At 47.4% G+C, this 27,928-nt stretch overlaps 2 protein-coding genes across 2 annotated transcripts; one reads left to right on the top strand and one right to left on the bottom strand.

Moving 5' to 3' along the window:
* Nucleotides 1-1,089: 1,089 nt before the first annotated feature.
* Nucleotides 1,090-2,147, bottom strand: LOC127779138 (NADPH-dependent aldehyde reductase-like protein, chloroplastic). Its single transcript, XM_052305841.1, has one exon. It carries the CDS (start codon nucleotides 1,974-1,976, stop codon nucleotides 1,179-1,181), a length of 798 nt encoding a protein of 265 aa, XP_052161801.1. The 5' UTR covers nucleotides 1,977-2,147; the 3' UTR covers nucleotides 1,090-1,178.
* A 3,017-nt stretch (nucleotides 2,148-5,164) lies between these two features.
* On the top strand, nucleotides 5,165-7,041 carry LOC127779140 (F-box protein At4g05010-like). The gene is made up of 4 exons (XM_052305843.1): nucleotides 5,165-5,428; nucleotides 5,897-6,215; nucleotides 6,331-6,405; nucleotides 6,524-7,041. The coding sequence occupies exons 2-4, from the start codon at nucleotides 5,991-5,993 to the stop codon at nucleotides 6,731-6,733; spliced, it is 510 nt and encodes a 169-aa protein (XP_052161803.1). The 5' UTR covers nucleotides 5,165-5,428; nucleotides 5,897-5,990; the 3' UTR covers nucleotides 6,734-7,041.
* Nucleotides 7,042-27,928: the final 20,887 nt, after the last annotated feature.

Below are 27,928 nucleotides of genomic sequence, written 5' to 3'. Positions count from 1 at the left end.
GCCTCCTCCCACGTCTCGCCGCACTCGTCCAGCACGCGCACCTTGAACCCCTCCTCAGCTGCGGCCACGGGCCGGAGCAGCTCCACCTACATCAGCCCGCGGCGGTCGCCGGTGCCCGGTGGAGAGCCTGGTGGGGACTCCACCAGGAAGCTGCGCTCCACGTATGCAGCTCGGAGAACGCATACACCATCCCGTACCGCGTGTTGGCGTAGAGCTTCTAGCGGTGGACGCACACGGCGGGGATGCTCGTCGGCTTCACGGACTTCCACATGCGGTCGATGCGCAGCATCTCCAAGTCCACGGCCTCCTCCTTCCTGTCAACCATGTCGCTGTCTTCCAGCGCGGCGGCGCAGATGGGGGAAAAGGCAGCCGACGCACGCGTCGGCTGCCGGCGGCGGCAGCGGCATGCCCGTTCGTTGGCTGGCTGCAGCGGCAGCGGCGGCGTAGATGCGCGTGCGATGGCGGCCTGCGTGGGCGCGTGACCGCGGTGGAGGTGGTGGCGGCGCCGTGCTCTGGCCAGTGTGACTTGTGAGGGTAGGGGCAAAATCGTACTCTCACCAGTGTTTCTCTCTCCAAATTCACAGAAAATATTAAAATAAGGCTCTAAGTGTCCAGGAGCTAATTACACGGGTTTTTTTTTTTGCCCAATAGCAAATTCTTATTCTTGCGGTGTCCACGAGCTAATTACACGTTTTTTAATGTCCTGTAGCAAATTTCTCCTAAAACCAACTCCCTCAACCTGTCACGTTCGTGGCAACCCCGTTTCGGCCCAAATGAGGCGCGTTAGCGTTATGGGCCGGTGCGACACTGCGTTTCGCTGTTGCCCGGTCCAGCTGATTAACCGAGCCCACGCAGACGTGACGCAGCAGCAGAGCGCGGGCGAGCGATGGTGCTTAACGACGAGGAGAAGGAACGCGCCACCGGTGTACGTAAATGCTGACATGCATGTAATCGAAGTCCACCGACGCGGTGCACGCTCGCCACGAACGGCACCCGCTGACGTTTGTGACTAAAAATATCAAAATAAATAGAAGAGCATTGTGTATGTATAATTTGTTCGCTGTGCGTGATGTTTTAGCAAGTCAGTGCTGCTGCTCACTATCCCAAATTTTATTCAGTTTTTTTCAACATGCGAACACTCGAACTTTATTCCCGCCAATAAATCCACGAGCTATGCATCACACGTACCCGCCGTTGACCCGGATGACCTGGCCGTTGACCCACTCGGCGGCGTCGGTGCAGAGGAACCCGACCACTGGCGCGATGTCGCCGGCCTCGCCGAGCCGCCCCATCGGGTTCGTGGCCTTGATCTCGTCGACGCGCTCCTCGCTCTTCCCGGCGAAGAACATGTCCGTCGCCGTGGCCCCCGGCGCGACGCAGTTGGCCGTGATGCGGGTGCCCTTGAGCTCCTTCGCCATCGTCCGCATCATCGCCTCCACGGCCGCCTTCGACGCCGTGTACGCGGAGTACCCCGTCGGATGCGACCCGACCACCGACGAGGTGATCGCCACGATGCGGCCGCCGCCGCCGCGGGGCAGCCGGTGGGCCGCCTCGCGGAGGCACAGGAACGCGCCGCGCGTGTTGACGGCGAAGGTGCGGTCGAAGTCCGCCGTCGAGGTGTCCACCAGGGTGGGATACTTGTCGTCGAGCACCGCCGCGTTCGCCACCACGATGTGCGGCGCACCGGCGCCGAAGGCGGACTCGGCGGCGTCGAAGAGCGACCGCACGCCGGCCTCGTCGGCCACGTCGGCCCTCACCGCCACGGCGCGGGGAAGCCCCGCGGCGAGCGCGTCGGCCTCCGCGGCGCTGGACGCGTACCCGACCACGACGCTGGCGCCGAGCGCGGAGAGGTGGGCCGCGATGGCGCGCCCGATGCCGCGCGACGCGCCGGTCACGATGGCCACACGCCCGGCAAGGGGCGGGGCGGCCGCCGGCTGCTGCGACGACGCGGCAGCTGCGACGGCGGCGGCGTCCATTTCTTCGCTCGAGCGAGTGTAGCGTGCGGTGTTCGCGTCGAGTGGTCACTAGAGAGAGTTGGAATCGATTGGACTGGATTTGCTCATCCGTGACTGGCCATGGTTGAGCCTCGCGGCTCGCTTTGCGTCCGCGTGATGGACTGATGCCCCGTGGACCATTTTTCATTCGATTTCGCTACGATTCCGCCTCTCCTCTTCAAAAACGAAATGGTCCCCGATTTTCTAGTACCACCTTTTGATTGCGACTCCAACAAACTCCTGTACTACGGTTCGAATAGGGAAAAGTACACCGAAGGTCCCTCAACTTGTTATCGAGTTACAAAATCGTCCCCCAACCGTAAAACCAGATATCGAAGGTCCCTAAACTAACAAAACCGTTCGCTTGAGGTCCTCTGGTGGTTTTGGACCCGGTTTTATCTAATGTGGCGGGTGAGTCAGCGTGGGCCCCATGTGGGTCCCACGTGTCAGGTGTCCACCTCACCCTATCTCTTTCCTCTTTCTCTTTCCTTCCTCATCTCTCTCTAGCGGATAGGGAGCGGCGGTGGCGGCAGGCGGGCCATCTCGCCCTCGCCCTCGTCCGCTCGCCGGAGGCGCCGACCTGCACCTCCTGCAGCACCGCCGGCGTCGCCGAGTGCCTCGCCATGGCATGTAGCGTGCGCACGGCGCTCTCGGTGCCCGCGGCGGACAGCCGCGTCGCCACGCACGCCACCGCCGCGAGCCCCGTCGGGTGTGCCACCAGCACCATGCGCCCCTCCGCGTAGCCACAGATGTGGTCGTTGCCATGACGGCGAGCTCGCAGGCGCGCCAATCGCCGCTGCAGCCCTCGTCGAGAAGGAGACGCACGAGCGCCGACACGCCGCCGGCATCGACCGCCTTGACGTGGTTCTGGCTCCAAGGGCAGAGCCGGTAGAGCACGTGGAGCGCCACCTTGACCGCCTTCGCCGACGGCCTGTCCGCCACCACCCCCACCACGCCGTCGACAAGCGCGGTGGCGCTCGCCGATGTCAGCCGCTTAGGGGGCATAGCTGGGAGCGCCAATTTCAGCGCGGGGCGCGCCATGGACGCACCGTCGATGCGGCAGCGGAGGAGGAGGAGAACGTCGGCCACCGCGCCGCGGCGGGATCCGGTAGGGAAAAGGGGGACGACGACGCCGACGAGGAGGAGAGGATCCCGTCGGGAGGAGCGAGCGCGGGGCACGCCGATGCCGACGCCGACGACCACCATGCCCACTGCTAGGGGGCTGCCACCTCCACAGCCTCCGCCTCCGCCACCACCGCCTACTGGCCGCCGCTCCCTATTCGCCGGCCGCCGGTCGTCGGCGTGCCCCGCGCCCGCTCCTCCCGACGCGGAAACAACGGCGTCGGCGGCGGGGCTGAGTGGTGGTGGTGGCGGTGGCGGCGTCTGGTGGTGGTGGTGGCGGCAGCGGCTGACGACCTCGCCGATGACGGAGAGGCTACGGCGAATCTGAGGCGGCGGCGTCGTGCTCGCGCTCGCCCTCCTCCTCATCCTCCTCGTCATCGCGGCGTGGCGCGGGCGAGGGCCATCGTTCCGCTCCTCCCCACCGCTCTACGCCTCCGCCGTCTTCATCTCCAACCTCCTCAACGTCACCGCCGTCGACCCTGTCGCCCTTGCCTGCCGCCACCACCGCTCCCCATCCGCTAGAGAGAGATGAGGAAGGAAAGAGAAAGGGGAAAGAGATAGGGTGAGGTGGACACCTGACACGTGGGATCCACGTGGGGCCCACGCTGACTCACTCGCCACGTTAGACAAAACCGGATCCAAAACCACCAGAAGACCTCAAGCGAACGGTTTTGTTAGTTAAGGGACCTCCGATATCTGGTTTTGTGGTTGGGGGACGATTTTGTAACTCGATGACAAGTTGAGGGACCTTCGGTGTACTTTTCCCGTTCGAATAAGATGAACAGTCTAGAGAACGGCCCATGGGCCCAAATCCACGCTAATCTCGTAGCCCACGAGAAGGCGAGGTGAGCCGGAACCGCGGAGGCCGGAGGCCCATCCCACGTTGCTGCGCGCGAACAGGGGAAGGCGCAGCGGCGGAGGCGGGTTTTTGCCGCGTGGAGGGAGCGTGCATTCCGGCCGGCGAAGAGGACTCGTTCTACTCGTTTGACGGCACCCTTGTTGGACGGATACTACCCCATGACTGAACAGTTGCAATGCAATTTGTCCCCTGGAAAAATGGTTGTATTACAATGTTTGAAATCGAAAAAACTAGCGAAAAACGAGGGCGTTTCTCCCGTGCGCTGTTTGTTGAACATGTGGCCAACTAATTTGAATTAGTAGGAAGCAACTAACTACTGTCTTTGACTGATGTTGCTTCTCCGAAACAAACACGTTTTCTTAGTAATAAAGAAACTGGGTTTTCACCTAGTTACTATTGAACTTAAAATGAATCACCCGGTGTTCCCTCAAAAAAAAAACTTAAAATGAATGAAAAACAAACGATAAGTTTTGCATTTCCTGGTTTCTCCTAAATTCAAATTACGCCAACTGATTATACTACTACTCGCAACGCATTATGAGTTGGACACAAGATTTTCCATTTACGGTTTTAAAAAAAAAGATTTTCCATTTGCAAAATACTCCAGCTACCACAGCTACGACAAAAAGAGGGAAAAACACGAGTAAAATACGGTGTTGGAGGCATTAAAAAAAAAAAAACGGTGTTGGATGACCGACCTCCACCGACTTTCGCGCGTGGCGATCTCAGCCGCCACATCACCAAAACGTCCATACCCCTCTCTCCTACTCCCGCCGCCCCCAACGGCTAGTTCCCCGCGCAACCAGATCCCGCCACGTACCCCGATCCGCCACGCGCACCACCCCCTCCCGCACCGTCCGATCCACGCGTTAACCCCACGCACGCGGTTGGGCGCCAACCCACCTCGATTTCAAAAAAGAACAAAAAAATATCAAATCCCCTCGACTCACCCCCACTCCGCCCAACCCACCCCACCGACATGTGGGCCCTCCTTTGACCGGGCCCCACACGTCAGCGAGAAGAAAACGCCCTCCACCTAGGACGTGGGCTGCTTGGTGCGGAAGATTCCGGCGACCCAGAAAGCTTTGGATACCGGCGGTTGCTACGATTTTCTAGAAACCCCCCTCGCGGCGAGATTTTTCTAGGCAGGTTCGCCTCGCGAGCAGCAGCAGCAGAAAAAAATGGGAGCTCCTATATAAACAAGCGGTAGAGGTGGCCAGCTGTTTCCATTTTTACCACTTCATTCTCCATTCAGTTTGCTTAGCGAGTTAGGGGGAAAAAAAGCTACGAGGTTTTCTTGGATCATCCGACGAACTCGAGTGATTGATTGATTTACCCAAGTCTGTTATTGTAGTGATTTACCCGAGGTTTTTTGTTTTCGTTTTCGTTCTTGCGAGGGGTGGGTGAGAGATTACAGGGGGGATTTTCTCCGACTTGGAAGGAGCAGAGAAAGGTACACATTCCTCGCGATCTCTGTTTTTTTTTCATCTCTATTTGATTAGTTCTGATGGAGATTAATTGGAGGTTGGGATTTCTGATTTTTGGTCCGAATTGTTTTTGTTGCGGAGCTGTTCTAATTCGTTGTGTTTTGGCGGATGGCTTTCTCGCGAATTGCTCTGTGCTGAAGAAGTGAAGATTTGCTTAATTGGGATTTGTTTTGGTTTGTGGCTTTTTTAGGAATTTGTGCTGTGGTTTCCCCCTCGTTTAAAATTGGAGATTTCTGTTGAACAGCTGGTCTGTGTTCAACTGTTCCGATTCCCCCCCCCCCCCCCCCCCCCCCAAAAAAAAAAAATGAAATCTGACTATAGCTGAGTTATCTCCACTGTTTTGAAATGCGATCTTCGAGAGATTTTGCAAATCTAGGTCTTCAATTCTGTTCTGCGCGATCATTTATTCATTATCCCCATCTATTTCAATGCAGATTTGCGTTTAGAAGATCTGAGGTCAGGTTACTCCACTAATTTCTACCACGAAACAGAGTAGAGTAGGATTTGACATCGGAAGGGGAAACAAAAATGGCAATTGGACAGGCGAAGACGAAGAGCTCTCTCTCCACGAGCTTGAGCTTCTCTTGCAGCAGCACGAGGATCCTGGGGAGGAAGAGGGTCGCCGTCTCGCCGGCTCCGCCCCCCTCCGGCGGCCCGCACTCGCCGGTGCGGACTCTCCGCAAGCAGCGGAGCACCAGGCTCCACATGGACGACGCCGTCAGCCTGCTCGAATCACTGCCTCAAGATGTCTTGGTAATTAAGCACCGAATCAATTAGTTACTCAGATTTTGTTGTTCAATTCTGTTGCTGATTATTCTATGAGTTGCGCTAGTACTTAACCTCGATTTCCGTCGAAATATTCGTGCAGATTAAGGTCTTGTGCAAGGTGAACCACAGTGACCTGAGGGCGCTGCTCCTAGTGTCAAAACAAGTTAGCGAAGCAGTACGTATCTTGGATTCTTTTGATCCCTTAACTCCTCCAAATACGAATCATGGTTAGATGAATTCTTTGCATGTGGACTAAAAATTGCATTATGTGTTCTGTGTTGCTCTCCGTGCAGACGGTGGTTGCGAGAGAGCAGCATTTCGCGTTTGCGACGCCATCCTCGAAGGCCGCCTTGAGAGGCGGCGAGGAGGAGGAAGAAGAAGCTCCCGGGGCGCCCAAGCTGCAACGCAGGGTTGCGAGGTCGTCGCCCGTCTGGGGCAAGAACCTTGCCAGCATCAGCGTCAACCTGTTCGAGGCGTTCGAATCGGAGGTTGTAGAGATGTAAATATTATTACAGGACACGCGCTTCAGTTTCAGCAATTCAGCTTATACTTTGCTCGTGTATATTTTCATCCTTTTAGTGTTCTTAGTGTTAGGTTATAAAATGTTAGGAGTGCATTTTGTAGCTCACGTCAAACAGAGGAGAAAAAAAACTTAGGTAGTGATACTGTTATTAATCTCATACTAGTAGCATGTGTTAGGAGTAGCTATAAATGGTCGTTCTTCAATGCTGTGATTGAAGAGAACACGACGCCTTGTGTAATAAGTTTCATATAAGCATCGAATGCATGAATTATCAGGAGATCTCTCTTCTTTTTTATGTGTAACATATGCTGTTTGTGTATGATATCTGTGTACTAGCAGTCTCTCTTGTTACTTGCATTCCTGACGTGTTGTGGTTGAGGAATGGATTTTGAAAGGAGTACATTTCAGCAGAACAAGTTCAGTCTAGCGAGTCAGTCATCTTGTAGCCTTGTAGAAGAATTTGATCACTCGGTAGTTGAATTAGGTGAACTCATAGCCAACCCAATCCAATCAGGCTTGAATTTGATCATGGGCTACCTAAAACACTCCCATCTACTCCAACTATGCATTTCCTATGAGGTTACCTGCCATCAACAATAAGCAACATCATTAGCATCCCCGAAAAATATAAAAAAAGGAAATAAAACTTTTAACTGCATGGAGAGAGAACAGGAGTCTACACAGACAAATCAGGGTAAAGAAATCCATCGAACTCCCAGTTAAAGAAACGTAAATGACGTAAGCATATAATTGGCCCAGAAGTGATGTCAATATGCATGGGACAATTGGGACCGACCATGCGCGTCAACCAGGCCCAACAGTTGCTAGTTAATTTAGCCCAAAACAGTGCGTAAATTCAGCCCGTAGGTCCGCATAACTTCGGCCTGTAGTTGCATTTCAATTCAGCCCGAAAGTCGTATTTGGCCCAAAACAAGTTCTACTCACCAAATCTGATTCATATCCCATAACCAAAAATACCGGATATTTTGAACTCACAACTATTTAAACCGGTGCAATTTGGTTCCCTTTGTGGTTTTGGAGAGCGGCTTGTGGTGCCTACGTGACGGTATTGACCTGGTCTTCGTTCCACGTGGCGTTGATGTGGCACTTAGGTGCATTAGAATTACAATACGTGTGCGACCCATCTGTCATTTACACAAAATATATTGTGGGACCCACTAACATATGGGAACCACGTGTTATCCTCTCTCCTTCCCCTCTTTCTCCTCCCCCTCTCTCTTATCTCTCTTTCCCTTTCTCTTCACCTTGGCCGCCAGCGAAGATCAAGGCCGGGTGCCGCACATGCTTGGTCACCAGCGAGGGGCTGAGAAATGTCATCACCCTTCCAGAGCCGAGCATCGTCATTGCCACCGGACAACCCAGACTCCACTGAGGAGATCAGCCACATCCCAGAGGTGATCACGACGCTGGTCTAGCTCAATTGGCGGCAGGGGACACGGCGGCATGCCATCGGTTGTTGACACACAGGCGAGGTCGACATAGCAAGGGAGGCGGGCGATGACGCCAAGGAGGATGTTGTTAGGGAGATCCCTGGCCCCCACCTCACCCTGTCCATGGCGGCCACCGTAGGATAACGGCGGGCCGCAGTGCCACGCCCGCATCTCCGTCGCTCGCCGCCGTCTCCGCTTGCCTACCACCGCTCCGGCCCTCACCACACGCCACGGGAGAGAGAGAGGGGGAGGAGGGAGGTGGCTCCGCTACTCAACGTCGTCTTCGCTTGCACGCGCTGCTCCGGACCTCACCGCACGCTGCAGTAGAAAGAGAGGGGCTCCGCCACTGTCTCCGCTTGCCCGTGCCGCTCCGGCCCTTGCCGCCCACTGCGGGAGAGAGAAGGGAGTGGCGAGGAGGGAGAAGGGACCGGAGGGAGGGGAGAGAAAGAGAGATAAGGGAGAGAGAAGGCCCCACATGTCAGTGGGTTCTACAATATTTTTTTGTGTGAATGACAAATGGTCCCACACATATGCTTTAATTTAATGCCACCTAAGCGCAACGTGGAATGAAGATAGGTCAATACCGTCACGTTAGCAAAACCGTTCTCCAAAACTACCGTGGGATTTAAATTGCATCGGTTTAATAGTCGAGGGGGTCAAGATATCCGGTATTATGGTTAAGGGATACGAATCAGATTCGGTAACTAGTTAAGGGAGTAAAAGTGAACTTATTGCCCCGTAATTTCACCGTATTTTAGGCCAACTGTTCAGGCCGAATCGGCACATTATTTAGCGTCAAACATCAACGCGAATTTTACAATTTTGGTCCCGTTCGATGCTCCTGCTTCGAGATTTTTATCTCGTGAAGTTGGAGATATATCAAACACTTCGCAGATCCTACATAATACACTACGAAGGTACCACCACTCCTCAGCTCTACCTCATCATCCTTAGAGCAAGGATAATAGTATAGCTCACTTCCTACTATTAGTTTACCTTAAAACCAATATATATAATAGATTAGCTATAAGGCTGGCTGTAATTTTCTTCTCCTCTCTCTATCTCTCACTTATATATTTAATGTATTTGTCTTAGAGATTGTGTTAAGCTAGCTCTTGCATGAGAGCCAATCCCCTTAATTTTTTGTTTTCTATCTTCTTCACATAAGTTTATAATAAATTTATAGCTCACTATTATACTTGCTCTTAAGGCGTAGCTTCAAAGTAAAAGCTGACCAAACATGTCTTTACTGTCGTTGTAACCAAACGAGGCCACAACGGCCTAATTTCAGTGGACATAATTCCAGTGATGTTTGATATGGGCTTTGTCTTTCGGCCTCGATTAAAAAGGCTGTAGACCAATGATGATCCATCACCGTGACAGTGCGCACGTTTGTCACGACTCACGAGTCGTAAATGACGTACCTCCTCCAAAACCTAATCACGAACGACGTCATTGGCCTAATTTGGAGCCAGCAAGTCCTAGGATCATCCGAAAATGTCTCTGAGCACACGTTCAGTTATTGAATTTATGGATACTAGTTAGGCAGATCCCTCCGTGTTTCCGTTATTGTTTTTGTACAAACCACGTGGTCACCAGCCCACGCAATTTTTGTTTAAAGCAAAGTCCAATAATCGATCGGTTATCTTATTAAAATAACAGGAAAAAAACTAAAACAAACGGGAAAAATTTATCCTTGGAAAAATATCCTATGCAAACAAAATTTCCGTACACACCAACTAACAAATACCATAAAAATTTTTTAAAAAAATTAGACACGTAAATTTAAAAGTACTACACCTATGCGTGAAATTTTATCTTCAAATTCTTTATATTTTAACCGTAACACACTTTTACTCTTAAAATTATCAGATTTTTCACTTTTTTTTGCTACGGCTAAAATACAAAGAATTTGAATATGAGACTTTGCATATATGTGTAATACTTTTAGGAGTACATGTCCATTTCTTTATATCAATTTTCGTGATATTTATGCATAAGATATGTTTCCATATATCCTCATTCCTAGGAAGCAACAAGAGTGGCTGTAAAATATTTTGACATTGTGAATTGTTTTGTAATATACTCCCTCCGTTTTATATTATAAATTGTTTTGACTTTTTTCTAGTCAAACTTCTTTAAGTTTGATAAGTTTGATTAAGTTTATAGAAAAACATAGTAGCATTTTTCAACAAAAAAATATATTATCAAAATATATACAATGTTAAATTTAATGAAACTAATTTGGTGTTTTAGATGTTGCTTCACAAAGTTGATTAGAAAAAAAAATCAAAACGACTTATGTCTTATCTCTACTATTATAAAAATTGAAGATATTTTTGCCGGTATTTTGGTACGTCATCCATGTATGAGTCGGTTTTTAAGTTCGTTTGCTTTTGGTAATACAGAAGGAATCATATAAGAAATCTGTTTAAAAAAACTCGCATGCTAACTTAAGACGATCGAACTCCTAACTGCAGCTCATGATTTTCTATATATATATATATATATATATCCAAGCGAACTCACACAGTGAATTTCATCTTAACTAAACCATATATTAATAATAAGATTAAAATAGACTTCACCCGTTGCAATGAACGGGCATCTCTACTATTATAAATATTAAAGATGTTTCCGCGGTCCGTCATCTGTATTTGAGTCGGTTATAAAAATTGAAGATGTTTCCATGGTTCGTTATCCGTGTTTGAGTCGGTTTTAATTTTATGTTTTGGTTTTAATCTATATCTCTTCTCTATCTTTATCTCTACTATTATAAAAATTGAAGATGTTTTTACTGGTATTTTGGTACGTCATCTGTGTATGAGTCGGTTTTTAAGTTCGTTTTGCTTTTGGAAATACATATCCGTATTTGAGTCAGTTTGTAAGATCGTTCACTTTTAGTAATACAGAAGGAATCATATAAGAAATCTGTTTAAAAAAAAACTCACATGCTAACTTGAGACGATCGGTCTCCTAACTACAACTCATGATTTTCTAAAAAAATATATATCCAAGCGTACTCCCATAGTGAATTTCATCTTAACTAAATCATATAACAATAATAAGATTAAAATAGACTTCATCCGTTGCAACGCACGGGTATTTTTCTAGTAATATAAAAAGAGAGAGGGAGTAACATATAAACTTGTAATGTCAAATCAACTACAAGGCTATTCGCGACTCGGACTTGTGTATTGAGTCAAACTAATCAATTGACACATCTAGTAAAACTTATGTTTCTTCTACATAAACTTATATCTACAAGGTAGTTTAGGTTTTGCCTTCCAAAGTATTTATGTGTTCTCTTCATCTCAAAATAGAGATGAGATATCATATTAGGTTATATCATATCCTATCCTTCGTTGTTTTATTTTGTGATGGAGGGAGCAGTTCTTTGTTAGTGGCTATCCATGCAAGACACATAAAAGATGTTTGTGGGATTACCAGTTACCAAACGAAGTAATCAAATGGTTGCTAATATACATACGTAATCTTTTGTGCGTGCCGGAGATGAACTTTATGTCTGTGCTTATGTGCTCACATGTCTTCTTGTCATTATAAGAACAAGGTTGTAATCACCTATTTTTAATATACATTTTTTAGTAAAAAATGACCTACACATGTTGGAAAAAAACAATCCATACATGGAGGTTTGTGAGTTCGATTTTTCAACCCTAGTAGTGTACGTGCGTTCATTGCTTCTCAATTATAAAATATTAGTCATATAATTGAAAAACAAATTCCTAAACAGTTGTAAAATATGCATAATAAACTTGTATTATCATACAAAATTTTAAGTTTAAAGTCAATTGACACAATGACGAGAAAAAAATAATCTGTTACGAATAGTATTTACATTATTAAACACCAAATTTGGTTCTTTCTTGTCAGATACGAAGATCGAGTTTAGGATTGAATGTTTCTTGAGAGTGGAAGACTGAGTGGAATTATTTCATGACTATTTGGATCCAAATAGCATGTGTTCCATGGAGATCCAATTCAACTTTTCATCCATGTTGCTAGTGATAGATGGTACACTCTCTTTGTCTAAAAATATACTATCTAGCAGTGTTTGTTAGTGGTGGTTGCACCTTATAGGATAGAGGGAGTAACTATCTATTGTATGCAAGAAACATAGATAGATGTCCGGAGCTTAAAATCCACTTTTAAAAAGATCATGATAGTGCCTCTTAGTTGATCAAGCAAACAACAACTACAAAAACAAAAGGCACAATCTAAATATTAGCCAATTACCTTTTGAACTTTCATATGTACTATAACAGAAGGAATTTTAATATTTTTGGATAAAACTAATTATTTCTATCTTTCTTTTTGCGGGGACAATGTCCATGTTTATTACTCCTACATGATATAAATTTTAGACCTATAAAGGCAATCATTCTGATGGAATGATGGGAGAAGTCAAAGACGGCCTAATATCCTAGTAGGGAACATTAAGGGCATTCTTTTTCACCAACCCTATGATTGGTATGGTGTCACATTTGTTTAGAGTACATACATAGTGAAAAAGTGAGTTCTTGATAATCAAGATTATTGGCCACATGTGCTTATGTGCAATTTGTGGTTGTGGCGAGACTACAATGTGTGTGACACCAGTTGTACTACTTGAAAAAGGGTGTGGAAGGAAGCTAAACTAGACACTGGCAATGTACCTATCAATTAGGGTGCAATATTAGAAAAGATTATAATTTCATTGACTTGAGCTACACTAACTCATGCTAGATGCCTATAAATACCAGGAATGATGCATGCTCTAAAAGCATCCATAGACATAGGTAACTATGGCAACCAAACAGACAAGCAACTCTACAATGTTCTTCATGATAGTTCTTTTGATCTTAGGTTCGACTGTGCTTGGGAAAGAGCCCCCTAACCCATGCCTAGCCCCAGTGCCAACCCCAGCCAAACCTCCGTCCACTATTACCCCGGCTAAACCTCCATCCACTATTGCTCCAACCAAACCCCCAATCAAATCCCCTCCCACTATTGGCCCTGCCATACCTCCGTCCACTATTGCTCCAGCCAAACCCCCAACCAAACCTCCGCCCACTATTACTCCAGCCAAACCCCCAACCAAACCTCCACCACCTATTGCCCCAGCCAAACCTCCGTCCACTATTACCCCGGCTAAACCTCCATCCACTATTGCTCCAACCAAACCCCCAATCAAATCTCCTCCCACTATTGCCCCCGCCATACCTCCGTCCACTATTGCTCCAGCCAAACCCCCAACCAAACCTCCACCAACTATTGCCCCAGCGAAACCTCCGTCCACTATTGCTCCAGCCAAACCACCAACCAAACCTCCACCCACTATTGCTCCGGCCAAGCCCCCAACCAAACCTCCACCCACTATTGCTCCGGCCAAACCCCCAACCAAACCTCCGCCCACTATTACTCCGGCCAGTCCACCACCATCGTCGCTACCTCCGTCTGTGAACCCGCCAAAACCTAAGCCGCTACCTAAGTGCCCATTGTTGTTAACTAATCTCGGAGGGTGCATTAGCTTGGGGATAGGCAATAGCTTAATGAAGTACCCATGCTGCTCACAATTGTACAACCTCCAATATGACACTGCTGCTGCTTGTCTATGTGACGCCATGAAGATTGATCTCCGTGTCAATGTGGATGTCGATATCAATGTCATGATAGACAAAATCCTTAAGCTCTGCAGCAAGGCTGGTGACTCCACCGTGGTTTGTCTCCGCTGATTGGGATACATGCGATGTATGCAGGGTCGGCTCTAGGCCTAGCTAGACGGATTGTGCGATTGCCTAGGGTATAGGCATGCATACATCCATTCGTGTGTTGTTTTCTACTTAGATTTGGATCCGATATGCTTGCTAGCAACACGAGTATGCGTATGTGCTGTGTTTGATGGAGGCGGGGTCTCAATTACCTATATATCCTACGGCGTATGGTGTCTCAGAATAAGTTACAACCTCTATGATTATGCCGCATGTCAACATATGTGTGGCTCGATCATGTGTACTCTTTGTATGCATGCCTACAAAATTAAAATATATCTATGATATTACCATGCATGTTTACCAGGTGTGTTACTATCTCATGATGATTTACCTGTTCACATTGATCTAGCAATCTTTTGGTCTGACATCAGATTTAGTTATATCCTTCAAGAAACATCTTAGATTCGTTGCATAATGAAAAGTTGATTAATTATATTCTTCATATGCAATGCGTATGCATGAGATGGGAATTCCAGAAGCGATAAATCCAAAGCGAATAATTGAAGTGACAACAATTCCTTCTTAACCTTGGTGACAAAAGAAATATTTCCACCGGTTTGATAATTCTTGACGTTTTAGACAAGGTTGACGATAATCTTATATAACTTTGTCTATCAATGACTATAAAACATTTAGTTTAAAGGCATTAGAGAAAGATACGTATATTTGTTTCATAAAGTATTATTATAATAAAACTAAAAATGCATTTATTTATTATATTATATATATTATAATAAAAAGTAGTCAAAGATATATTTTGGGAACAATGTTATTATCCAAAACGTTAAAATTTATGGAACCGGAGAAAATACAACTTAGACTTTCGAATGAAGGGAGTACCACGAAAACTAGATCGAGTATACTCTTACTATTTCTTTTTGCTCGCGTGTATAATTTCCTCGTCTTCTCCTCACTACATGTGCAAGCTAGGGCCCATGTGGCCATGTTTATTTTTTGAAACAACCCGCACAAGATAGTGCGACGTTTCTATTGATAGAGCATGAATAAAATACAAGCCTATAGTCCTGGGAGACTATAAACAGGAAAAAGAAAAAAATACAACCACACCACACGTCTACGTCTGATCCTACCGCTAAAACATAACACGCACGCAACACCCCTAAGGAATGGGTCTTCTAAAACAACGCCTCCAAGGAGGAAACGACGCCAGTAGCACCGGCGCCGCTCGTCCTAACAGGACGTGGTTTTCACCCGAAGAACCCATCGAGAGAGGAAAAACAAAGCAACGTCCCAAGAGGAAAGTGGCGCCCACAGGCGTCACCGCTGCCAGCCCGAAGGCTAGGTCTTCGCCCGTTGTTCTGCTCTCCCGCGCCAAAGAATGCATGTCAGCTTCAGCGGAACCACCAGCAAATCCCCTTCAACATGCAGCCGCCGCACCGACGCCTCGCCGCCGGCCGGCCATCAAAGAAGAGTCTCGACCTCTGTTGCGCTTCCACTCCATCCACGTGGTTGGGTTGGAGAGGAAGAGGGTGAGAGAGAAGGATGGATCCCCTCTCCCCCGCACTAGCCTGTCCAGCGTAGCCATCTTACGGCCACAAGAGGACATACGCCTGAAAGAAAGCTCACCGCAGGCTTCAACGCCCCCTCATGGCGTTACCATCGTCGCCGCCTCAACCAAGCTACCCCGTGTACGAACGGGCCGCCTGGTCGCATCGCCGTCGCCTCCATCCTCCAACCACAGCAACCTCACCGGTGCTGTCCTCCGCTGCTCCTCGTCGCGCTGCACCGCACTTCGCCGTCGCCGGCTGCCCCTCGGGCGCGGGCCGGCCTCCGCCGTTGCCGGTCGCGCTTCCATGAGCGCTGGCCTCCACCGCCGCGGCCGCGCTTCCACGAGCGCCGGCGTCCACAGCCACAGTCGTGCCTCCACGAAACGCAGCCTCCCCCGCTGCCGTGGCCGTGCCTCCGTGAGAGCCGGCCTCCACCGCCGCGGTCGCACCTCCGCGAGCACCGGCGTCCACAGCTGCCGGCCACCCCTCCATCTACGCTCTCCGGCCGGATCCAGCGGAGGCGGCGCCAGATCCGCCACCTCTACACCGGGAGGAGTCACCGCCACCGCGTCCTAGCCGAAGACGACGCGCCGCCCCATCGCCACCGTCGCCACCACCTCCCTCCCACGGCCATCCTCCACTGCCGCCTGCGCATCCGCCGCGCCCCTGCCGTCGCCGGCCGCCGGAGCCCCCCACCATCGCGCGCCGCTCCGTCCTCCCGCGCCGAGGATGAGCTTTGCCGGTTCTCATGGCCCCGCCGCCGCCTTCCCGGCTGGCCACGTGGCTTTCCAGCGGCGAGCTCCGGCGGTGGCAAGGTGGCGTGAGTGGGCGGGGGTGGCGGCGCGGGCGGCTAGGGTTTCACCTCCGAGCCGCCCACACGAGAGCGACGCGGAGGCCTGGTGTATGTGTTTTGTTGTAACAATGGATCTATGTGGCTATGTTGACGTGGGTTATAAAGTGGGTTCAATTTTCCAACCTCTGATTCCCACTCCCAGGCCGGCACAGGCCACTCTTGGTCTCGCTCCCCGCTCCCGTGATCAAGCATTCCATGATTCCATCTAAGCTAAGGCTATAATAAGTGGGAGAATCCATTAACTCAATGAAATAAATGAGAAAGTCGGGTAGCTCAGCACTCCAAACCATGCATTTCGTGTGTTTACCGACAATAAGCTGCATCATTAGAGCAAGTTTAATAGTATAGCCGACTACAAGCTCCAAAATATCTATAGCCAATTCATATAATAGTTGCTTACTATACTATTAATACCAGGTCACACCTATCATACACACATTAGATCTTGAAGTTCGTGCTACAGCTGGCTACAGATCTGTAGCCCGCTACTCTTCTCTCTCCTCTTTTATCTCTTTAAAATATGTTTATAGCTGGCTTATAGTCTGCTATTGCACCTGCTCTTAGCTGAATAGAGAGGAAACAAGAATAAACACCCAAACAAAAAAAATCAGGCAGGTAATTGAATTCCCATTTAAATGACCGTAAGTTCAGCCCATAGATAGATGAATGTAAATTTGGCCCGAAGGTGGACATAAATTCGGCCAATAATTGCATGTCAATTTGGCAGAAGTTAAATTCAGTCCAAGTATATATGACAATTTGGATCAGTTGTGTGCGTCCATTGGGCCCAGTACTGCTCATAAGGTCATAAATTGTGGGAAGAACTCATAAGGTCATAAATTGTGGGAAGAACTTCACTTTAGACTTTAGTATCTTAATTTATCACCGGGTCTAAAATTCGTCCATGAACCGCAATATCAGATATGGAGCGTTCCCTATCAACTCCTAAATCCAGTACAAATAATATCTCAATGTGGTTTGGAAGGTGGTTTCGTATAACGTGATACCTACGTGTCGTTGATATGGCACTTTAAGTTTTATAAAAAAATAGTAGGACCCACATTTTAACGAGTATCCGGTTCGAAATAAAGAAAAAACAGTGAGACCCACTTGATTTCCTTGATCACCCCATCTCTTTCCCGTTTTGTCTGCCTTTGCTCCTCGTCGTCCGCGCACGCGGCCACTGACGCCGACCTTGCCGAATCAAGCAGAGCGGAGCAGAGCAACAAATAGGCGATGTACATGTTGAGGAGATGCGGCACGATGCACCGGGAGACGACGCCCCCCGGGGCGGCCGCCGGCGAGTTGGCCTTCTCCTCCTCATGTCCCGCTAGCCGTCGTGGTGGAGGAGGAGAACCAGAACCCCTCCCAATGATTATTCTCCGGCGAGGACGAGCGCGCGTGGGCAGCAGATGGGGAGAGGACGACGAGCACCGAGCTTGCGGGATCGACGACTACGGCGCCGAGGACACCAAGGACGGCTCAACCTGCGACCACAACACCGCGCTGGCTCCCTCGTCACCATCGATGTCGCAGCTGCGCTGCTTCCCGGCTGAAAACTTCCACATGATCGATTCCGACATGCTCGTGTTCATCTTCTTCCACTAACAGCCTTTTCAATCTTGCTCTCTCTCTCTCTCTCCGCCGCTCGTTTCTATTTTAGAGCTTTCACATCAAAACACTGATAATACTTACCATCAACAAAATCTTTTTTGAGACATATCTCTGAACTCTGATCGCTCTTAGCCTCTTACACTCATGAATACTGAACAGTACAGAATTACTGAATTAATTTGGTACATTGATTGCAGCTAAGACAAGTGGAGATGGTGCCATGCATGCATGATTTCTGTATTGCTTTTGATTCTGTGTGCGTTGCGTGCAAGCGTGTGATCACGTCGCTGTGCCCGATCGAGTTGCTGGAGAAGGCGAACGACTTAGAACCTAGTGTTGAAAAAGACGCTGCGTTTTGTTTCTATTGTTTTCTTTTTAAGAAATTAATACAAACCCATAAATTAACTTAGTTCTTTTAGCTCAAGCCTACCCTTAAGAGTAAATTTCAGAAAACTATATGTTTTAACCGAACATGTAGGCCGAAACCATCATTCAAACTGTTTTGGGACCTTGTTAGTACTGGTTTTGGGATTTGAGGAATACGTTATATCTGGTATTATGGTTCAAGGTGAATTTTAGAGTCGGCAGCAGAGAGGAACCTAAAGTGAACTTATTCTTAGATTGTGTAAACACTGACTGATTGTGCGTAAAATTGGCCCAAATGTGGTCATAAATCCGACCCACAACTGCGATTCAATTCGGTCTGAAGGTGCCCCCTAATTCGGTCGAAGAATGGGTACAAAAATTCAGCCCCTAACTGCCGTCAATTCGTAAATGCGCCGTAAATTTGACCCAATTGTGAGAGTAAATACTGCGTACAACATACAGTATGAGTTAGCAACAAGTTAGTACAGAGAAAGACGTGTAGCGAGTGATTAAATTCAATCACCTCGTCAAAAATCCTATATTCTACTCCCTCAGTCCCATTTTAAGTGCGATAGTGGGTTTTCGTGTCCAACGTTTAACCGTCCGTCTTATTTATTTGTCTTATTTATTTTTTTATGATTAGTATTTTTATTGTTCTTATATGATAAAACATGAATAATACTTTATGCGTAACTTGTTTTTTTATTTTTTCATAAATTTTTCAAATAAGGCAGATGATCAAATGTTGGATACGGAAATTCAAAACTGCATTTAAAATGAGACGGATGGAGTAGTACTTGAGATCTAGGCAAATTACAAGCTCACGGCACCCTTTGTGACAAGTGACAAATGGCATTCAATGTATACTTCACTTTGTTGGGCATCACTCCCACCCTAGAGATGATCCGTACGACGGAAACTTTTGTCGTTGTCGCGCCCTCCCTCCTCATGCCGCCTGAGCAGCTTACCGGCAAAGCTAGCAGGCTACAAGGTCAACGGTAGCGGGGCTTTCTCTCCCCCGAAGTTTTCGTTTCAAGTTGGATACCGAGACGGCTCGTGAGGCAGCGTCGCCCAGATCCAGCCGCTCCTCAGCTGACAAACGACGGGATGCTAGCGGAGGAGGCGGTGACGGTGGGGTAGAGGGCGTGGAGGCAAAGCAAGGTGGAGACGACACGTGACAGTGGGGTACTGGGTGCGGAGACGATGCGCAAATGGAGGCAGCACGCGAAGGCTAGCTCGCATCTCTAGATCAGGCGTCTCCCTTACAAGATCTATTCCCCTCCCATCGAGATCTGGCCTCCCGGTGAAGGATACTAGATCCCCTGCGTGTGCCAAGGCTGGTGATAGAGACGAGGCGGCATGGGTACGGCCGCATCTGTTCTAGGAAGGCGACGGAGGGCGCGAGAAAGACTGGTATCTGAAAGCAGTGACGGTGGTACGGCATAGTGGCCGCCCAACTCACCATGGTGGCTGGCGGATCTCGGCAACGACAATGGACTCGATGTGGTGGCTTGAGCTGACGACGGGCGCGACATCCGATAACACTAATATGGTGGTCAAGAGATCCGAGAGCGAGGGTGAGCTTACAAAAACATATAAAGGAGAAAATATAGAGTCCTTACTCCGAATTAATTGGAAACTAATCCGAACATATTATTAGTTGAAATTCGGATCATATATTTAACACATAGCAATAAATAATCTAGGTCTAGGCATAAAGCATGGCTTTTTTTTTCCTTGATTTAGTCTTCTAAGGCTATTATTTTATAATTTTTTATGCCATATCAATATAAAACTTCGCACTTTTTGAAGGGATGATTTAGAAAAACGATTACTGACAATCGATCGATTTTCTCAGCTGAAAAGAAAAAACTCCGATCCGATCGTGGCCTATGGCATGCATTAGTACTACTAGCTACCGGTGTGTGTCCTACACAGCTCAGGCGCTCGTACATACCACCGCCAAGGCCATTCCCAATCCATAAGACTAGATATAGTTTTTATAAACTTCACATCATAAATAAAACTAGTACTAGACACCACTCTTTCAATGCAAACACTATTATTCTATACTTAAATTTAATGCTACTTATTTCACATGATGTCTTGGATGTTTTGTAGAAACCATATCTTATGCAAGACATGGTTTCCTTCTCTTTTCTTATTCGTTACGTCACTTTTTATCTTATATGGCAGTTTATTTAATGCTATAGAGATCATCTTAATCATTGGGTTGAGAATAGGCAGATGTGTGCTTGCGCGGCGCGCGTGGCTCCAGCCCCCCAAGTGCACCACCAACCGCTGGTACAGGTCGCACGCACGCACACCGCGCACGGCCGCGTTCCGTCCCGTGACGCGCGTGCCCATCCCCGGCCTACGACGGGTTCCCGTCTCGTCACTCGTTTGACCACCCCAACCGCGTAGCGCGGCATCCGTGGCCCCCGGTGTGCGGTGTGCCGGCTGCTCGATCGGTGGTGGTGCGGTGCGGTGCGGTGCGGGTGGAGACATGGACGGGGAAAGTGTGTGGGATTCGAGGATTTCCGTGGTGTTGGCGCGGCACGTGGGGTTGGGGGCCGCGGGATTATTGTGGTTCGCCAACTCGCCGAGCCCCGGGCGGGCGTACGTACGCTGGTCACACCACAAACTCACGGTGACACGGCCGAAGCGTCCTTGCTTGCTCCTCCTGGATTTCTAACCGCATTTAACGATCAGGTGAGGTGATCCACATTTGTTGCAACAGCTGTTTACATTCTGCAGTACTCTCCGAGTTTTCACTCGGCAACAAAGCTACCGGTGGTAGTTGTGGCGGTGTACTGCAGCAGTCCACTGACCAGAAAACACTGTGTTGGTTTAGCTTGATACTCAATTAAAGTGGATTTTGTCTCTGGGGGGCACCTCTCGAAGTCTCATCAGTCATCAGTGTGCTGTTCTCGATCGTCTCTCGACTTTTTGACCGTCTGGCCGGGCTGCACAAACCTTGCCGTCGACCCAGCACCTCACGTGCGAGGAATTGCCTCTGCTCGCGGGCATCATCGTCCATCATTCATGGACACGACAGCTAGCAGCCAAGTGATAAACGATGCACTCTTCCCAACCAAACGATGTTCTACAGTGTTTTTTTGCAAAATTTTTCACCTGTTTAGGCCCGGTTTAGTTTAAAAAAAATTGTCTTGTGCTGTATATACGAACACATATTTGAAATGTTAAACATTGTCTAATAACAAAATAAATTACAGATTCCGCCATTGCGAGACGAATTTATTAAGCCTAATTAATCCGTTATTAGTAAATATTTACTGTAGCATAATATTGTCAAATCATGGCGCAATTAGGCTTATAAGATTCATATCGTAATTTCCTGACGAACTGTGTAATTGTTTTTTGTCTACATTTAATGTCCAAACATTCGAGGTGAAATGGTGAAAATTTTTGTTGTGGGAACTAAACAGGGCCTAAAATCCCCTGCCAAAAATTTTTACCCTGTCACATCAAATGTTTGCACACATGTATGGAGTATTAAATATAAATTAAAAAATAACTAATTATACAGATTGCGTGTAAATTACAAGACGAATATTTTAAGCATAATTGCTCCATGATTTGACAATGTGCTGCTACAGGAAACATTTGCTAATGATGAATTAATTAGGCTCAATAAATTCGTCTCACAATTTACAGGCAGAATCTGTAATTTGTTTTATTACTACTCTACGTTTAATACTTTAAATATGTGTCGGTATATTCGATATGATAAGTGAAAACTTTATACCTATAGATCTTAACCCCCCCTCGAGAAAATGGACATTATGCCACTCTCAAGAGTGGGTTTCGCTGTAATGCCACTCCGCAAAGTTGCTTCGCTAAAATGCCATCGCCAAGGAGTGCTAACCTGCTGCTTCACTGATTCTCCATCTTGACCAGATTAATACACAAAATCGGCTGTGTTGAGACTAATGTGCCCCTGGCTCAGAAATTAGGTCACTGAGACAAGAGAAGGGGATCGAGAGGGCTGCAGGCGGCGGCGGCGGTGACCATTCTGCGGCGGCGGCGGTAAATCCGCGTTGCCGACGCCCTCCTCCTCCTCCCTCCCTCTCGTCCTCGTGGCCGACATCGAGAGCAGCCGCCGGAAGCCGTCGTCATCATGCAGCGAAGACTTGCCGCCGGAAGCGACGAATTGGGAATGTTGCAAGGTAGCTCATATCCTGCGCGGCTGCCTATAGGATTTAGCGGCCTCCCTCTCGTTCGTTGCCCTAGGTGTGGCACTGCAATAGTCGAGTGCAGATCGATGAGGCATGGTGGAAAGGTTTTCTTCAAATGTGAGGAAAACGAACAAGATGTGAGTATTCCATTTGTTGCATTTGGTGTCTTTTGGTCTTTGTTACTAATTTGCATTTGTTACTAGGTGCCAAATTCTTGCAAGTTTTTCAAGTGGATCGAAAGTTACAAGAAGATGGTTGAAGGAATGAGTCTACATGCAGTTGATGAAGCTTCCAATGATGTTGCATTGGAGCATATGGTTGCTGCTCCTGTAGAGATGAAGCTGAGGTCGGTTGATGATGGAAAGATGGATAAGTTGATAAATTGGATTCAAGTTTTAGTGATGATCAACATAGGCCTGCTAGTTCTTTGTTTTATTGGCGTGTTTGTGATGATTTTAAAGTGAAGTGGCTTCCCTAGAATTAGTACCAGGAATGTAAGCATTGCAATGTATCCATTTAGACTAATGAATGGCAACTTTTGATTGTCCTGCTTGCTTGCTGAAATATCTGGAATGGTATTATGTTGTTTTCGATCGGTGTGCAATTACAAAAATTTGGGCATGTCCATTTGAGATGAGTCAATTTTGGCATGTTTTATGCACAAGTGACAGATCTCCAGGTGACAGATCTCCATGAAACATCAGTGCAGCACAAGTACAAGAAGTTGTTTTGTAGGAAATAGTAGTGCAACACATAATTTCAGACAATAGCATCCATAATTTAGGTTCACACATAATTTCAGACAATGGCAACTTTTAATAGCACATAATTTAGGTTCACACATAGCAGATAGGTTCAAATATATTACATTGGACTCCTCATGGAGCAAAATGGCCTAATAGATGAAGTTTTTTGGCAAATTCCACCAGCCTAAAACTAAGTTCAGGTTTTAAGTCTCTTCTTTGGTGTGAGCTTCTTTCTAGGAGACCTTCTAGGCTGCCAGCTTGGTCCTGCATTGCTTGTAGCCTGAGAGCTTGAAGCCCCAATGTCAGCAGCAGGCTGAGAGTTTGAAGCCCTAATGTCAGCAGGCTGAGAGCTTGAAGATGGAATGTCAGCTGGCTGTGAACTGGAAGCTGGAATGTTCTGAGCTCCTCCCTTCATCAATGATGCCAGCCGGCTGTAAGCCATGGTATTTCAACAAATGAGTGAATAGACCGAAATAGGACAAAATCCAAAGTAATGTGAATGTATTTTAGATGATTACCTTCTTGTAATTCTTCCTGGACTTTCTTCAAGTATTGTCTGCACAACTGATCTTTTGGGACTAGGAATGTTAGAAGTGTTCCCATATTTTGTAGTGTTCCTCCTTGGCTTCCTCTTCATGCAAATTACAATACAAAATAATGCATTAAAGTTATGAAAAAAATACTTTCCCACCAACCTCTACAGTGTCTATCTCTATCACACTCCCTAGTGAAGTTCTTAGAACCTCAGCTCTCCATCTATAAAGCATGTGAAAACTTTCTTCCCATGTCCCATAGAGCTCAACAATAGCCTTTTCTCTACCTCTACATATAGTGTCATAGTTAATTGTGCACTTGTGATCTTCTATTAGTTGGGTCTGCAAGGCTTTAGGGCCCATACCTGGATTCTTTTTAAGAACAGGAATTGCCTTACTTGCCACCCATTTAGCTGTTGGTGTGGTAGTCTTTCTCTTGCTGCTAGAAGTGCATGTGTGCAACTCTTGTAACACTGTCACCTGCAAATTAAATGCAACAATTCATCAATTCTGCAACCATTATGCCAAAATCAAACAAAAATCACTGAAATTAAATACCATCACTGTCTTCTGGTTAGGTTGTTTATGCCCCACTATATGCCAAGGGCAACCTTCAACTTTGCAACCACCTATGTATCTTTCACGGTCAGTTTTCACCAACTTCAACTCAAACTCAGCATTTATAGCAAACTGTCTCATGGCCAGTCTAAATTCCTTCATGTTAGGGTACACTATGCCAGCCTTCATGCAAGGATTATTAGGGTCATAGGCCATGACCCTCTCCCCTGGTACTTGATCATCGACAGGAATTGCTGCCCCAGATATATCATCCTCATCAGCAACAGGAGCAGCACCAGGAGCAGCAGCAGCTGCAGCACCGCCAACACCACCAGCAGCAACACCATTAGGAGCTGCAGCACCAACAACATCAGGACCTCCACCTCTAGCAGCAGCTTGTCTAGCCTCATCTGTAGCCTCATCTTCAGCCCTCAAACCCAATAGCTCGTAGAATTTTTCATCCCCAACGATATCTAGCCTCCCTTCATCATCATTTCGAGCAAGAATCTCTAGGCTATCCCAATTGATATCGGCACTAGCTGGGGCAAAACCACCAGGTGGAACTGGAACTGGAACTGGCTCCACTATCCCATCCGGTGCAACAATATAGACAGATTCGATAGCATGGTCGATTTCGGGTTCGACCACAGCTAAACTAAGCGCATGCTCCTCCTTGAGCCTGAAGAAAAAAATTAGTAGCGGATTGTTACGGCAATCTCTAACGGATTCGCAGCATTCGGCAATCAAAGTAAATAAAAAAATCAAGCTGACAAATGAAAGCACAGAGGCAAGCAAATTCTTACCCCACGACTAGCTCATGCCAGGTACAATCCATCGATTCCACCGTGTTTCTATCTCATGTCGACGACAACGGCATCCGAAGGTTGCCCTTGGCGTCAGCGAGAAGGGGTGAGGGCAAGGGAGGAGGGGGACTGCGGCGGCGGCGGCGGTGGCGGCGGCGGGTGGAATGGCGATGGCGACGAGATCGATCTAGGGCGCCACCATGAGCTAGAGTCGACGATGAGAGGGGAGGAGTGGCTGCATCTCAATCCCCTTCTCTTGTCTCAGTGACCTAATTTCTGAGCCAGGGGCACATTGGTCACAACACAGCCGACTTTGTGCGTTAATCCAGTCAAGGTGGAGAATCAGCGAAGCAGTGGATTGGCACTCCTTGGCGATGGCATTTTAGCGAAGCAACTTTGCGGAGTGGCATTACAGCGAAACCCACTCTTGAGAGTGGCATAATGTCCCATCCCCCCCCCCCCCCCCCCCCCCCCCCTCTACTCTCTGTCTCTCAACCAAACGATGTCTGAATAATGAAAAGGAAAAGGCTAGGAGATTCGCTAGATTCCAACTTTTACTCGCAAAAAGGGGCAGGCGATCGTCGCATCCTATGATGACTATCCTACCGTCGTCTTCTTGCAAAGTTGGTGTTGTTGGATTGCACGAGTGCGTAGGAGTAGATAGCGATTTCTCCAATTCTGTATTCCTGTATGGATCTCGTGGGGACATTCGGTGTGTACACTTGCAGTACAAACTTGGCGACGCGTAGCATAATTGTCTGACATCCAAGATATTAGTACTAGCTTGTAGCACCATATATATTATCGCCAGAGCATATTGTACACAAAATTGTATAGCATCTCTGTTTGCACTCGCAGCCCGTACCACCGGTACATATAAACATGCAGGTTTTTAGTACCGTGCCAGTATTAAGGCATCTGAGTAACTCTAACTGGTACCGGTAAAATGATATCAAGTTTTAAGAATTTGTATACGATTCGACAAGAAAAGCAAAACTTCGGCTGTGTTTAATTCACACCAAAATTAAAAGTTTGGTTGAAATTAAAACGATGTGATGGAAAAGTTGGAAGTTTATGTGTGTAGGAAAGTTTTGATGTGTTGGAAAAGTTGAAAGTTTGAAGAAATATTTTAGAACTAAACACGGCGTTCGTGCAGTTCGGTGTTAGCCCTTGTTTAGTTCCTAACTTTTTCTTCAAATTTCCAACTTTTCCATCACATCAAAACTTTCATATACACATAAACTTCCAATTTTTTTCTTCAAACTTTCAATTTTGGCCTGAATTCACTCGAAAGCTTCCATTTTCCTGCAAACTCCAATGCACAATAAACCCCCTCACTGTAGGCTCCGGCTACATACAAGAATCAGGAACCTAATCTTTTGTCGAAGGAAGAGCTAGGATCTTAGGTATAGTTTGGGCCAGAGTAACAACAAACAGCCAGCTAGCTCCTCAATTCCATAACAAGTTGTGCAGCGTGTGATACATGAAAAATGCACATGCAACCAGCTTCAAGTGGCGTGTGTGTGACCATCCTAGCTACTACTAGCTGGTTCGTTCGGGGGGAAAAAAAATTAAAATGTGGGCAAGTGTTTGTAGCACTATAGCCATGTCATTGTCATCCTAACCTTCAATTAAGCGGAAGGTATATATTAATCTCTCTTTGGGACCGAGAGATCCCCTAGACGCTAGGAAAAGCAAGCGAGGAAAGCAAGAAATGACTCAAAAGGAGACGGTAGCATGCCATGCCTACCCCGACACACGAACATGCATATGGCAGAAGTAGGAAGAAGGAAGAGCTTTGCCGTTGCAGCGGATTCGGACCCCCCCTTGCCTCTGTGCCTCGCCCACCCGCTGCTTTGCCCCGTTTTTTTTCGCTTTTCCGCGCGCGCAACGCAACCGGCGGTGCAGCCTTTCGTACCGGGCGATTTTGCCGGCCGGTGCTCCGTTTTCCTGTGGCCGCGCGCCGCACGCCGGCTAGTACGGCCATCGAGCTCCGCTGCCCTGCCCACGCCGTTTGACCTGTTGCCTTTGGGGCTCTTTGACATTGGTCCATGATATCAACTTATCAAGGGGGTTAATTACTGCCTCGGATGATGGAAAATGATTGATCGCAAGGCATCTCACACGGTCGCACTTCACAAGAGAGAGAAAAGTACTATGAAATGGGGAGTTCAGAGTTCAAATACTTCAATGGCTAGTTAGTATCTAGCTTTACAAAATCATACGGCTATCGCGTGTGGTAACTTTCTTAGTTGTTGAAACCACACTAACCGTGTGGTTATCACGATAACCATCTTACTGTGTGGTGATGGTAATCTTACCCAAAATGGTTTGATGAACCCTAGTTAATACTCCCTTCGCTCGATAATATAGCAAGTTATGACCAAATTAAATACGTCTCCTATTTAGATTAGTTATACTACGATATGCGCTATCTAATTTTAGAATACTATATTATAGACGATGGACCTAACTACTCCTTTTGTCTAAAATATAAAAAAATATTATCAGATATGATATTTTTCAAAACTATAAATCTCGCAAATATGTCTCGTCTTATTTTAAGTTCTCATGTTTTAGGCAAGGTTTACGATTCCGAGATTGGTTTTCGTTTCGGGCACTAGCGGAACGATGGTTTCGTGAAATCCGGTAGATTTCGAACAAATTTCATAAACCAAAATTTGAATACAAATTCCCTGAGTTTACCGATAAACTCGCGAAAACCGGTCAGCTTTGGCGAAATTCTGAGCGAGGTAAGCTAAATTTTTTT

The sequence above is a fragment of the Oryza glaberrima genome, chromosome 7 (genome assembly GCF_000147395.1).
Source record: "Oryza glaberrima chromosome 7, OglaRS2, whole genome shotgun sequence".
NCBI lineage: Eukaryota > Viridiplantae > Streptophyta > Magnoliopsida > Poales > Poaceae > Oryza > Oryza glaberrima.
The sequence above is the reverse complement of the archived record's forward strand: the minus strand, read 5'-3'. Positions and strand labels throughout refer to the sequence as shown.

What these genes read in the sequence shown, in the direction of transcription:
- LOC127779138 (XM_052305841.1), bottom strand. Translation starts at nt 1,976, where the DNA reads ATGGACGCCGCCGCCGTCGCAGCTGCCGCGTCGTCGCAGCAGCCGGCG.
- LOC127779140 (XM_052305843.1), top strand. Translation starts at nt 5,991, where the DNA reads ATGGCAATTGGACAGGCGAAGACGAAGAGCTCTCTCTCCACGAGCTTG. An exon ending in CACTGCCTCAAGATGTCTTG is followed by an intron (nt 6,216 to 6,330) that starts GTAATTAAGCAC and finishes ATATTCGTGCAG; the next exon opens with ATTAAGGTCTTGTGCAAGGT. An exon ending in CAAAACAAGTTAGCGAAGCA is followed by an intron (nt 6,406 to 6,523) that starts GTACGTATCTTG and finishes CTCTCCGTGCAG; the next exon opens with ACGGTGGTTGCGAGAGAGCA.